The sequence below is a fragment of the Mesocricetus auratus genome, unplaced genomic scaffold, assembly GCF_017639785.1.
Source record: "Mesocricetus auratus isolate SY011 unplaced genomic scaffold, BCM_Maur_2.0 Super-Scaffold_100014, whole genome shotgun sequence".
NCBI lineage: Eukaryota > Metazoa > Chordata > Mammalia > Rodentia > Cricetidae > Mesocricetus > Mesocricetus auratus.
The window spans coordinates 1,028,099-1,041,972 of NW_024429197.1; the positions used below are offsets into that span (position 1 = coordinate 1,028,099).

General features: G+C 50.3%; 1 protein-coding gene across 3 annotated transcripts in view; it reads left to right on the forward strand.

The window, feature by feature from the left end:
- The window catches only part of Kazn (kazrin, periplakin interacting protein), a 981,286-nt gene that overhangs the window by 594,324 nt on the left and 373,088 nt on the right, over window positions 1-13,874 (forward strand). For all 3 annotated transcript variants that reach the window (XM_040757474.1, XM_005081094.4, XM_040757478.1), the window contains one exon: window positions 12,380-12,635. In XM_040757474.1, coding sequence (XP_040613408.1) covers window positions 12,380-12,635 — 256 coding nt within the window. The remainder of the gene's footprint in view (window positions 1-12,379; window positions 12,636-13,874) is intronic.

The window sequence follows — 13,874 nt, forward strand, 5'->3', positions numbered from 1 at the left end:
TCTCTCTCTCTGTACCCCAGACTGGCCTCAAACTCCCTACATACCCAAGGGTAACTACTAGCCTCTACACCTTCTGTGCCCACCTTCTGAGGGCTAGGATTACAGATGTATGATATCACACCAGTTTGTATATGCTGGAAACAGAACCCAGGGTAGGCATCCTCTGTACCAAGGCAAGCACTCGGAACTGCATCCCTAACCTCAGACCTAGAATTCTAAAGGCTACAGCTGGGCAACGTTCTTGCTTACTTGACAACCACTGAAACCTGGAACCCATGTTTAAGAAGAGAGAGTGCAGGGTGTGGTGGCCTCTGCTGATAACCCTAGTGCTGGGGGGTAGAGACAGGCAAATCCATGGGGGCTTGCTGGCCAAGCAGTCCAGCCTACTCAGCGAGTCCCAGGCCAACAGATGAGCCTATCTCAAAAAACAAGGTGAACAGTTCCTTGGGAATGGCAGCTGGGGTCACATACTTGCTTATAAAACATAAACATGTCATCCTAATTGTATTGCCTCTCCCTTCTTGATCCTTTTTTATCATTTTTTATTTTAATTTTAAATAGCTTGTTTTACATGTCAATCCCAGTTCCCTCTCCCTCCCCTCCTCCCGCACTCCCCTTCCCCCCCACCCTCCCACCCTATTGCCAAATCCTTCCACATAGGGGATATCTAGAGTCTGTCATTTCACTCTGGGTAGGGTCCAGGCACTCCCCTAAGAGTCCAGGCTAAGAGAGCATCCCTCTTTGTGCTATAGGCACACGATGACTGTTTGTATTCCAGGGATAGACACTGATCCACAGCTCAGGGCCCCATAGGTTGCCAAGGCCTTCTCGCTGACACTCACATTTGGGGGGTCCAGATCAGTCCCATGCTGGCCTCTCCACTGTTGCTCTGGGGTCCAAGAGCTCTCCCCTGTGATTCTTTTTTTAATTAATTAATTCTTCTTTTTCTCCGCCCCCCATATGTATCACTCCCACAGTAGGAAAGGACAGTGAGGTCAACCTTTGACCCCCCCACATACATATACATACACATACACATACCACAAGTATACCTATGCTCTCTCTCTCTCTCACACACACACACATACACACACACACACACATACACAAACACACTTTTTAAAAAGACAGCTTGGGCTGGGAAGATGGCACAATGAATAAAAAGTTCACTATACAAGAGGAAGACTGCAGTTTGGATCTCCTGCACCCACATAAATGCCAGGGACCTTGTCTGTAATCATAGCACTTGGGGAGCAGAGACAGGTGGCCCCCAGAGTTAGCTGGTTAGCTAGACTAGCTGAGTCAACAAAATCTGTGTTCAAGCGGGAGACCCTGTCTCAACACATAAGGTAGAGAGTGACCAAGGAGGACCCTGAACATCAACCTCTGGCCTCGTGCGCATGAACACAATGAAAACTCCAAAAAGGAAAGATTCATACTGATGATGAAATTTAGTGAGAAACATAAAAGAGTTTATTCACTGTCCTGCCCAGAGACCTGTGAGTATTTGTTCTTTGAATTAAAACAATAATAATAGAACTTGGAGCCAGGTATGGTGTTGCAGGTCCGTAATCCCAGCATGGACAATGCTGGAGCAGGAGACTGACCATGAATGTGAAGTCAGCCTGGACTACACAGAGAGATCCTACCTCCCACCCCCAAGCAAGCAACAACACTAGAGCCTAATTTGCCACGGAGCCCTTGAGCCGAGAAGGTGGCAATCCTTCTGGCAGCTGGCATGATATACTTCCTGCCCTCAAACAGGGAAATTCTCTACTCTTTAGTCTCAAGGATGGAAACACGCCCATTGCTTTATCTTTGGAGGCAATTTAACACATGTGTTTAATCTTTAAAAAATTCACATGTGTACAATGTATTTTGAACAAGTTCACCATCTCTATTACTCTCTCTGTATGTGTGTGTGTGTACGCGAGTGCGTGCGTGTGCCCATGTGTGGTGTGTGTGTGTGTGTGTGTGTGCCTGTGTGTGTGTGTGTGTGTACCCATGCCCTTGCCTCTCCTGCTGAGCCCCTTTGAGTTCAGCATCACTTCTTCTCACAAAGATGCCCGAGGCTGGCTGAGACCCAGGACAGATCCATCTTTGGGGAAATATTTATGTTGACCCTTGAGTTTGATACCTCCTAACAAATGATTGGCTGAGTACCCACATCCATCTTTCTTTTCTTCCCCAAAGCTGATTAGAGGGCTCAGGCTCTCCATGTTGCCTCCAAAGTTATTGGGCACACCCCCACACTTGGGCTGTGAGGTGACTTTGTGGGTCTCCCTTGGGGCTCCTGGCTGGCTGGTGAAAGGGAAGCAGCTCCTTTACAGATAGAGTCTTAGTTTTAAATCATCATCATCATATTCTTATTCTTATTATTATTATTATTATTAGTGGTGATGGAAGCAGTATGTGTGTATGTATGGGTGACATGTGGAGGTCAGGGGACAACTTTCAGGAGTTAGTTCTCTCCTTCTACTCTGGTTTGTGGAAATGAAGCTCAGGTCTGGAAGCTTACATATAAAATATTTCTAACCCAGGCAGCCACCTCACTGGCCTCAGTTCCATCTCTTAGATTCAGGATGGCTGTTTTGGAGTCAGGACAGAAGCATTCTTGCACTTGTCACTTGTCACCCCAGCAATCCCAGGAGCCAGGCATGGGGCAGGGCTAGAGCTGGTGACCCAGCACCAGAGTGGGGAGGCTTCCCAGTGAAGGACAGGAGGATTCCTTTTACTTCACTGCATGCCTTACCCAGCACCCCCTGTCCCCTTTAAAAGCAAGCTCCTACGTATTTGTTTCTCAAAATAAACGTATCCGTAGCTCGCTACAGCGGGGCAGAGGGGCTCACAACACCTTCTGGCTTCCGGGATGGGAGGATGCAGCATAGCCCACGTTGCTCTGAGCAACACAAGCTCCTCCTGACAGCACACATGCTTATTAACGGGGGCTCGGGATGCTGAGGATTGCCTTATAAATTGTTTTACATGTCCCTGGCATAAAATAAGGCAGACGATAAAGAGACAATTGCTTAATACAACTTTCCCATCAAGAAGACTGCTACATAAAACGGCTTCCCTTTAATTTTGTGTCTTAACTGGACAGCTGGCTATGAGTATGCAGGGCGATGGCTACGGGGGAATTCTTTTGTGGATGCTTGTTTGAACAGTTCAGACCATTTGGCCAATAAATGCTTTTCTTAGGTCACTTTCTTACAGGTAGGTTTGAATATTGGTTTAAAAGGAAGATGGGGGCTGGAGAGGTGGCTCAGTGGGAAAGAGAGCTCACTGTGCAAGCATGAGTTCCCGAGTTCAATTCCCAAGATGTCACAAAAATAGTTGGGCAGGGCTACATATCCTAGCACTGAGGAGAGGAGGGTGGAGAGAGGGGGATGGCTGGGGCTTGTCTGCAGACACTGCTGAGAAACAGCAAGGTTCGGCTTAGTAAGAGACCTTGAGGAAGACGCCAGAGTGATGGAGCAGGACACTCGATGGTCTCTGCACACACACACACACACACACACACACACACACACACACATGTGCCTTGTAATAAATACACACACACGGAGAGCATAATGATAAACCTTTAAAGGAAAGAGCCAGGCAAGATTCCTACCATTGCCACCTCACGAGAGACGGTACGCCATTTCTAGGTCCCAGCCTCCTATCGATGGATCATTGAGGGATGTTGAAATCTGAATTCTTCTCATTGGCTGGTGAAACCTTGGCTGCCATAGCCTTAAATCACAGTTGTAGTCACTGACTGACCTGTGTGTGGGAGGATGTACTTGTCTTGGGGAAGGCAGTCTGGGAGCATAAGGTGGGGAGAAGCAAGGAACTGGGCCTACAGGATGGCTCAGCAGGTAAAGGTGCTTGCCACCCAGCCTGATGACCCGAGTTCGATCCCCAGAGCCCACAGGTGGAACACATGAGCCAGTTCCTGCTATCTGCCTTCTGGCTTCTACATGCTTGCTATCACATGCATGAACACACGTGTACACATCATTGTGCATGCAGACAAAACAAATAAATGTTTAAAAAAAAGCATTTTAAGAAGCTATGAAACTCAGGGAAATAGAAGCTGACAAAAGGTGATGGGGACATCAGCGAAACTAAGCAGAAAGCTTTTCCTAATACAGATGTTGCCAGCTGCAGAAACAAGAGAAAAAGACCAAAACACAGCAACAAAGGCATCACAAAAATCCTCACGATTGTGAGAATATGCCCCTTACCAAATCCAATCCTACCTCCTTTTTTGAGACAGGGTCTCACTGTGTAGCCCTAGCTAGTCTAGACCAGGCTGGCCTCAAACTCACAGAGATCTACTTGCCTCTGCCTCCTGAGAGCTGGGATTAAACAGCTACTAAAACTTTTGTTTTAAAACACCCACAACCTCCGTAAAGCACAGAAGACAACGTTTCCTAAGTAGGAGATCACAGGAATAGTAATGCTGTCTGTAAGGTACCATTTTCGTGGGGGGGGGAGCATGCATATGCCATGCCACTGGCCCTAAAGCACCATTTTTATAAGCTAAAAGAACCAGTTTACCAAATGGGTCCCCAGGGCTAGAATAATCAATAATAAATTAATATCCTGTTCACCCGGAACAGCCCCCTCCTCCCTTGCCTCTGAAGCAGCTCAGGACCTTGGGCAGAGGTGAAGGGCACTGGGTTAGAAGGGACACAGATGGTCTCAGTGTAGCCATGTGTCAAAGGGGAAACAGGGAAAGAGAAAAGGGGTGGGGCGTTCGGACTGGGCATGCCCACGGGGATTAGATAACCTGGAGAGTGCCACAGAGCACAAGGTTAGGGCTTGTGGGACTCTACCTCTTGCAAATCCAATCCCGCCACCTCGCTGCCCTTTCTTGTGACAGGACCCCACTAGGTAGCTCTGGCTGACCTGGAACTTGCCCTGAGCCTTGGGATGGAAGAGGGTGACATTGGCATCACACTTGGCTTAGCACTCCATAGACACTTATTCTCTGCAGGTTGACCAGTGGGCATTACATGGTTTTTTGAAGGTCTTTTTGTCAGTGAATCTGCAGAAGGGACTAGATTGGCTACACACATATATAAAAGGGACACCTGGTCCCCTTCCCAAGCTCCAGATGAGCCATTGCTTGGGAGGCCACATCATAGTTCATACTAATGACTCTGTATTATGTCCACATAGACATAAACGTATGTACATCAGTGAACACGGTCAGCCCCATGCGCCTGCCCCATCTCACAGCCACAGGCTCTGCCTAAAGCCAGACAATCCTCTCCCCGTGCTGTCCCTCCAGGTTTCTTTGTTTCATCAAAGTGGTTGTGAGGGGAAACTGATGGGGTCCTGCTGTCTGAACTCACTCTCCTGTTTCATGAGTCTTCTCACCCACAGCTGATACGCTGCTGTTCCTGCCTTGTCCTTTTCCCCAGAGTGCATGTTAAAACCCACTCAGCCGAAGTAAACCCTGTAAATGTACAAGAGATGCATCTCCAAGATTGGCTGGGATCACATGTGAAAATTTGAATACACACAGAATTCATCTGCAGAGGGGAGAGGAACTCTCTAAGGACTCTGGCAGAGGAGGATGGGAAAGACTTGGGGTCAGACGATAAGGAAAGAATGGACAGGGGACCCTTAAAACCCCTCCTGAGGACCAAGTGTTGGTGGTGCACACCTTTAATTCCAGCACTCAGGAGGCAGAGGCAGGTGGATCTCTGTGATTTCTAGGCCAGGCTGATCTACAGAGCGAGTTCCAGGACAGCCTCCAAAACAATACAGAGAAATCCTGTCTCGAAAAAAAAAAACCCTCCTGAGGCTGGCAAGTTCCTGGCATTCACACATTACACTACACCTGGCTCTTTGTGAACCCCTGCCTTGAGTTCCAACTTTATCGTGTACTGGATTCTCCCATGAAGCCTGCTGCTGATGTGGATTCTGGGCTCTGCTCAGGGATTCTGGTAGGTCAGGAGTATGTCCTAATGTCTTTTTATTTCACTGTGTGTCTAGATTTGTGTGTGTGTGTGTGTGTGTGTGTGTGTGTGTGTGTGTGTGTGTGTGTGTGTTTGTAAATGGAAGCCAACCTTTGTGGTGGTTCCTCAGACACTAGCCACCTTGACATTTTACTAGCTTGAAACTAGCCAACTAACCATGGAGCCCCAGAGATCTGCCTGTCTCTGCCTCATCTGCACTCAGATTATAAACACACTACTATGACTGGCTTATTTTTTAGCGTGGGTTCTGGGGATCCAAACTCAGGTCTGTATGCTTGTAAAGCGGGCTCTTTTCCAACAAAGCCACATCTCAGCCCCTGGGCTTCTTGTTTTAATGAACAACTTCTGAAGATTGCAGATCAGGGAGGGCTTCGTCCTCATTTTGAGAAATACTAGGAGCAGCCTGAAGTTTAGAGAGGTACCTCACACAACCTGGCAGGGGACACTGTTTGGGGGAAGTGGCCTTTAACTTCTGAAGGCAGTGTCTGGGCCACCTTCTCAGATGTTCCGCATCCTGTGGTAGCCATGTGCCAAGTTTAAGAAGTACTGTGGTTTTCATGGTCACTGACTCCAGAGCCAAGTAGCCTGCCATATGCGGATTCCTCCTTCAGGCTCTCCCTCCCATCTGTCCTGCACGGGGATCTCAACTTGTCTCTCAACTTGCAGGGAATGTGGGTGAAAGCCACCTCCAGCTTCCCAGACAGACAGAAAGTGAGTCCCAGGTTGAGTCAGAGAGAAAACTGGGCCACATGTGGGTGTAGCAGAGTGCAGACCCTCCAGTTCACCCACTCAATAAGGATGTGTGGGGGGACCTGCAGGCAGGGTGTGAGCCTCGGGAAAACCTTCCAGGAAGCCCTGGAATTGAGCATCGGATTGAGCATCAAATGCTCAATCCAGCCCCCTCCCCACCCAGCAAGATTGTAGCAAGAATCAAATAAGAAAGCCCGGAATAGTCTTTGAGGAAGTAAGATGTGACTGGGTTTCCTAGGGACAGCTGAATATTTGGAGGGCTTCAGTGAGGGATACAAGACTATTTTGGGATATGGAGGTGTGAGGACAAGGGACATGAATTTGCTTCACTGTCCACAAACTCTTTTGGAGAAGCATCCATGGTGACTCAGGCAACAAAATCAGAATTAAGGAGAGTCCCCAGTCCCCTGTCCTACCACTTGAGAACTACACTCCAGCTGGGTAGGTATATGTGGTCGGGAAGGGGGAGTTTTAGACAGGGGATTCTGTTGCAACATAAATAATCAAATTATGTCACCAAAGAGACATTTATTTCTGGGAATGCCAACACAAAACAGAAGAAGCAGGGCTGCCTGGGGCCTCGGGCAGAGAAACAGAAAGACCTCTATTCAAGTGAGCTACACTGATGATGGCTTCCCTCTCAATCCAGCCGAGAACACAGTGGCTTGAGCTATCAAGTAAATACACAGAACAGCCATCAGTGGTGATCCATGCTACGAAATGTCAGAGTGGAATGTTAAAGCTGAGAGATGACAGGGAATCAGGGGCAGAGAGTCGGAGGCGAATATTCTAGGCAAGAGAAAAGCAAAAAGAGAGGAAGGCTCCCAGGTGGGGAGAGCCGAGAGCTGTAGGATAAGGAGCCAGCGGCCTGACTGTGCTAGGCTGTGGCCTTACCTGTCATTTAGAACAAGCCCTGTGATACAGCCTGAAGATGGCTCACTCTCTAGAGCATGGTGTTAATTGCTCCTGGCTCCTTCCTTGGCATCTACAGGGCCTTGTTTCTGCATCTAGCCTCCACTTGTTGGCAGACCAGGAAGAAGCTAGAGGACATGAGGCCTGTTGCCTTCTCCTACCAGACAGCATCGTTACACCATGGAGGAGGGCAACCGCATAGGTGGGGATCCAGGTTGCTATCCCCAGTTCTCCCTTTAGAGGGTCCAGTGCATGCAGATGCGTTGTCTGCTATGGATGTGCACTGAGCCTTGATAGCTTGATAGTCTCTCTCTCTCTCTCTCTCTCTCTCTCTCTCTCTCTCTCTCTCTCTCTCTGTCTGTCTCAGTCTCTCTCCATTTGTGTATGTAAGGTATGCATGCCTGTGTGTGTGCATGTTTGCATGTGTATGAGCAGGTGCATGTGTGTATGGAGGTCCAAAGTTGATGCCAATAAACACCTTCCATGCCTCTTCCACCTTATTCACTGAGGAGGGTCTCTCCACACTCAGAGCTCATTTGTAAGACTAGTCCTACTTCCCAGCTTGCTCTGGGGACGCCCTGTCTTCTGACACCTGAGGCTGGAATTATAGGCAAGCTGACATACTCATGTGACATGTGCAAGGATTCTGGGGACCCAAACTCTGAACTCTGGTCCTCTTGCTAGCACACCAAGTACTTTAACAACTTGGCCATCTCCTCAACCCACTGAGCATAGGTTCTTGCTAGGAATTTCCTCTATCCGGGCCACCATAAGAAGATATGGCTTCTGCAGATATTTTGCTCCTGGAGGTCATCCAGGGAGGAGCAGTGTGCTAAGCTGGAATTCAGGAAGTCCAAGTAGACCTTTTGGTGAGAACAGGTGCATCCCCCGAAGTTTCTGCCTGAGATTGGATACTTTTGTGTGCAAGTGAATGCAGTGTGGCCCAGCTGAGAAAAGCCCTTTGTATCATGCTTGTAAAGACAAATTAAACAAAACCCTTAAATTCTTTTAAAACCCTGGAAGCATCCCCTACGTTTCTAAATCAGGGTCCATGAAACCACATAAAGCAATGTGAAGAGACTTGGGGGGGAGGCTTCAGAGACAGCTTAGTCAGTAAGGTGCTTGCCTTACAAGCATCAGGACCCTAGTTCTGAACCCTCGACACACACATAAAATGTGGGCCATGCCTATAATCCCAGCACTGGGGGCCAGAGACAGGCAGATTCCTGAGGCTCACTGGCCAGCCAGTCTTAACAAACCTGTGAACTTCAGGTTCAGTGAAAGATCCTGTTTCAAAAAAAGATAAGATGGAGAGGCATGAATATTGATACCTCTGGCCTCTACATACATGTGCACACAAGTAGATGTGCAAACATTTCCATGCACACATGAGACACACACACACACACACACACACACACACACACACGGGAGAAATCTGAAAATACATTCTTGCTTCTCTCTCTCCGTAGATGTTTGTTTTGTTCTGATTTGATGTTAAGATGCCAGTGTGTGGGACAGTCTCTCCAGGGAGGGAAAATGAGTAACACTTCCTCAGTTTGTTTACTGCACAAACACACACAGACACGGTGGAGGATGGAGCACTTGCTATGGGCGAGGTGACAAACAATAAAAGACCCAGCCACCTTGCTCTCCTGCCCATGAGTTCACGGTGAAGCTAGATGATCATGCAAATAGACACAATCCCTGCCCTTCTGGTGTCATAAAGGGTGTGAACCCACACACACACACACACACACACACACACACACACACACACACCTTCTGCATATAGCCTCTCCTTTTCTGATTGAATTTACTCCTGGGGCACCCCTACCACCACCCATGCATGCCTTTTATTTTATGCCCTCAAAATTTATATAAGATGATATCCACCGCTCTTTTGCAAGCAAATTGATGACATTTAGTCTGTTTACAACATTGTGCAAACACAGCCACTGTCTAGTTCTGAGACATCTTCGCCACCACAGCATACCCTACATAACTCCTGGAATAACACTGTGAGCACTTCCTCCTCGGGCTCTGCTCTCTCCACCACCTGTCTGCCTTCTGTGTCCCTACAGTCACCTCTCCTGGGTTCTCACACGAACAGAGTCACACATCACATGACCTTTTGTGTCTGGCACAGTGTTTTGGCGGTTCATGATGATAAGGAATGCCATGTCTGTCTTTCACTCCTTCCCATGGCTGAATGATATTCCACCATGTGGGTGGCTAGCACTGTTTTTTCATTCCCTTGGTGGGCAGCTATGAACATTGACACCATTCCCACCATTCCTGGAGTTTTTCTTTAGTTCTCTGGGTTGTTTAGAATGGCTATGCTGAGTTACAATGTGATTCCTCGCTTAACCTTTCTCTTTCTTTAATTAGCTAATTAATTTGCTCGTTTGTTTGTTTTGAGGCAGTGGCTTACTATGTTGCCCTGGATGGTTGGCTGGCCTGGAACTCCCTGTATGAAACAGAATGGGCTCAAACTGAGAGAGATCCTCCTGCTCCTGCCTCCTGAGTGCTGGTGTTAAAGGGCATTACACCACCTATAATGTTTCAAAGTATTGCCAAACTTGGTTCCCCAGTGACATCATCCTTTTGAAGCACTGTGGAGCCTTGTGGTTAGATGCCTCCTAGTTTCTCCCCAAAGGCCTTCCAAGAACTGGATCTGGGTGTTAAACACACCCAGCCTCTCTGCAGATCTCTGTTGACCTACTTAGTCAAAGCTGAGCTGAGAATACTAATGTCAGAGGTGGGGTCCCTAACTGAGCCAAGTGGACAGGAGGAAACTGTGCCCTGGGACCTGCGCTCTGCCATCTAAGAATGTCCTCACCCCTTGCAAAAGATTGCCCATTGGGAGAGGGGCAGGGCAACCATATGCTTTTATGGGTCTGTGTAAAAGAAGTCAGTGGGGCGGTAGAGTTTTCGAAGCATGCCCACGCCCCGAGTTTGATCCCAACTCTGAATAAACTAGGTGTAATGTGACATGCCTGTTAAGCTCAGCACTGGCCTGTAACGCCAGCAATCCAATAGTAGAGACAGGAAGATCAAAAATTCAAGGTCATTCTCCACTATGTAGTGAGTTAGAGAGACCCTGCTCCCCCCCCCCCGCCACATACACACACCAAAAAGAAAAGTTTAGGGAAAGCACATGGGATTAGCTGGAATCATAGGATTACTTACTCCCAACCTCTCACCATCTGGTTTTTGTGGACTTGACGGGTAATTGACAAATGCTGCCCAGATCCTCAGTTTCCTCCTAAAACAGGGCAAGTATTCTTTACCCTACTGAGTCAACCACCCACAAATGCCTCATGCATGCATGTTCTGCTTGGTTCTCGTGAACTTCCAAGACATGCTCTTGAACCTAGAGGGTGCGTATCTCATCTAGAGCACCCCCTTGGCTTCGCAGTTCTCTCTGAGCCCCTGTTCTCAGGTTGACTGGACTGGAATGGTGGCACTCTGTTGGCGGGGTTACACTTGGCCCTTTGAAAACCTGCTATTTGCATGGAATGAAACTTGCTATGGTAACAAGGTCTGGTGGCTGGAATCCAGGGCCCCACAGAAAAATGCAAAGCCTGTGTGTGCTCTGGGAGAGAAAGGAGCCAGGAGGGCTTATCCAAGCTAAGGTTACCTCGATTCTTCTCAGAAGGGGGAGTAAGGTAAACCGAGGCAGCCAGGTTCAACATTCCTACCTTGGAAGGAGAAGAGAAAAAGAAAGATCCCACCCCACCCCCCTGCTGCCGCCGCCGCCACACCTCCCAACCTTCCTCTGGCTTCAGCTCCCTACTCCCACTAACGTTCAGGCCAGCCAAGCAGCTTAGGACCAGGTTGAAGCTGGCCCTCCATCCAGGGGGTGCACACACTGCAGACAGGCCTCAGCACCACTGGTCCAGGCTGGCAAGGACAGCACAGGTCAGACACTGAGATGGGGGTGGAAGGTGGCTAGCTCACTGTCCACCAGCTCTCCTCCCTGCTGGGCATTTCATCCCTGCAACTGGCTAAGCAAGAACTCCACTCCTGAGCTCACTCCAGCAGCCCCCTCCCTCGGCTCTCCATCCCACGCTCCCCTCCAAGGGGCCCCCTATGCAAGCACCTCTCTCTCTCTGCTAAGCATCCACCGCCTCCTCCGCGGCGACCCTAGCCCGGAGCGGGGCAGTAGTTGGCCGGGGCGGGGCTGCCCACAGCCGCAGGGAGGGGACAGTGGGACAGCCAGGGTCCAGGATGCATCCCTAACCTTTCACTTGAGGGTGCCACCTCCGACCACACACGGGCGCCGCCCTCCTCCCCCACTCTCCGGGGGTGTGTCCCGGAGGTGGGGGGCTCACGAGGCCAAGGAGGTCCCAAAGGTCCCCGGCAGGGCCCCCTCCCGAGCGAGGCGCGAATGGTAGGCTCCACTCCGAGAGCGCCTGGCCCGGGCGGCGCACGGTGTCCTCTGCTCACAGCTAGCCCGCCCGCCGGGGTCTCTCCGTTCGCGGCTGCTCCTCCTCCTCCCTTCCTCCTCCTCTTTCTCCTCCTCCTCCCCCCGCCGCCTCGCCACCGCCGCGGCTCGGGCTGGAGGCGCCGCTGTCATTCCTGCGCCGGAGGAGCCGGCGCTTGCCGGTGCCCGGGGGTCGGGGCGCGGGGGAACCCGGGCCGCTAGGGTGACCCAACAGGTAGAGCCGGGGCCACGGCCGGCCACGCGCCCCCACGCACATCATGCAGCTCTTTGTCACCTCTCTCGCCCCCAGGCCAAAATCCTGAGCATGATGGAAGACAATAAGCAGCTCGCGCTCCGCATCGATGGGGCGGTCCAGTCGGCCAGCCAGGAGGTGACCAACCTGCGAGCCGAGCTCACGGCCACCAACCGGAGACTGGCGGAATTGAGCGGCGGAGGCGGCGGCCCCGGCTCGGGCCCGGGAACTGCGACCAGCGCCTCGGCATCAGCGGTGACGGTGGCTGACTCGGCAGCGGCGACCATGGAGAACCATCAGCACAGCGCGCAAGGTAAGGAGAGCCCGGCGCCGGGGCGGGGACCCAGAGCGCGCTCACCGGTCCCAGTGGTGGTCGGACCCGCGGTACCCGGCCAACACTCGCAGCTAGATGGCTTTGAATTGTGGCTTTGAATTGTAACCCTCTTCGCCTGGCCGTGTCCACCCACTGCTTCCCAGCTTGGGAGTTGCAACGCGGTTATCATTAACGCCAACCCGGGTGCAGTGTGCACGGGGTCACACGGTCACGCTGGCCCTGATGGCTAGAGCTAGGCGCTGCTGGCTGGTCCTTTTCAGGCGGCAGTGGAAAGTGCCCTTTGGAGAACACACAGACCCCAGCTCCGCGGCAAACTTTTCATGCCCTCGCCCCACAGTTCCCCCACCCCTCCAGTTCCAAAGGCCTCTGAAAAGATTTCCCCCGGGGAATCTTTGGGCTCTGCTACCCTGGGGGAGTGGACTTACATGCACTTTTCTCCATGAACGCCAAGCCCCTTGGCTGGGTTGCATCTGGAGTTTATTTTCTACAGGCTTGAGATGGTGCAGGCAGTCCTGTGGATGCTTGGTCTGCAGGGAGTTTTACATTTCCAGCAACTATACGGAGAAGAGTGCTTCCCAGGGGGAAATCACAGATCTCAAAGGTTGATTGATGGCTGTCTGGAGGAATGAAGGCTTGAATGGTGGGTTGCTAGGAGCCCCTGTTAGAAGGACCCTGTGCAGTTTAGAAGAAAAGACAGCTGGCCAGTGCTGACATTGAGAGATGACACTTCTGAACCCCCAGCAAGGGTTAAAGGTGTAAAATAAGGTGGCTCTGCCATGCGTGGTGTTTTCTGAGAGTTGGAAAGCAAAAGCTGAAGCAAGCTTTTTGCGACCCCCCCCCCATCGCCCTTTAAGAAGCAATACGGCTGCTTATTCAAACCATTTGAATTGTAACCTAAACTGCTAAAATCCAAACGGATGGGGAGAAGAGAAGAATAGGGGGGAAGAAAACCTCCAGTCCAAGAGGGGCCACTTGTATAATAAATATGTCACTTGGAGTGTAAGGTACCAGTGCTCAATGGTTCAGAATGGTTTTCTGGTTCTGCGATCTCAACAGCTCCTCCTGAGTGTTGAGAGAGACTGTTTTTTGTTTGTTTGTTTGTTTATGAGGATGCTGTCTCTTGCTCCATCGGTCTGTTTTGGCCTTATCTTCACCAGAAGGTATGCCTTTGCCCAATGAGATTCCCAGCTTCAAGATCTGCAGTTTTGTAAATTCTAA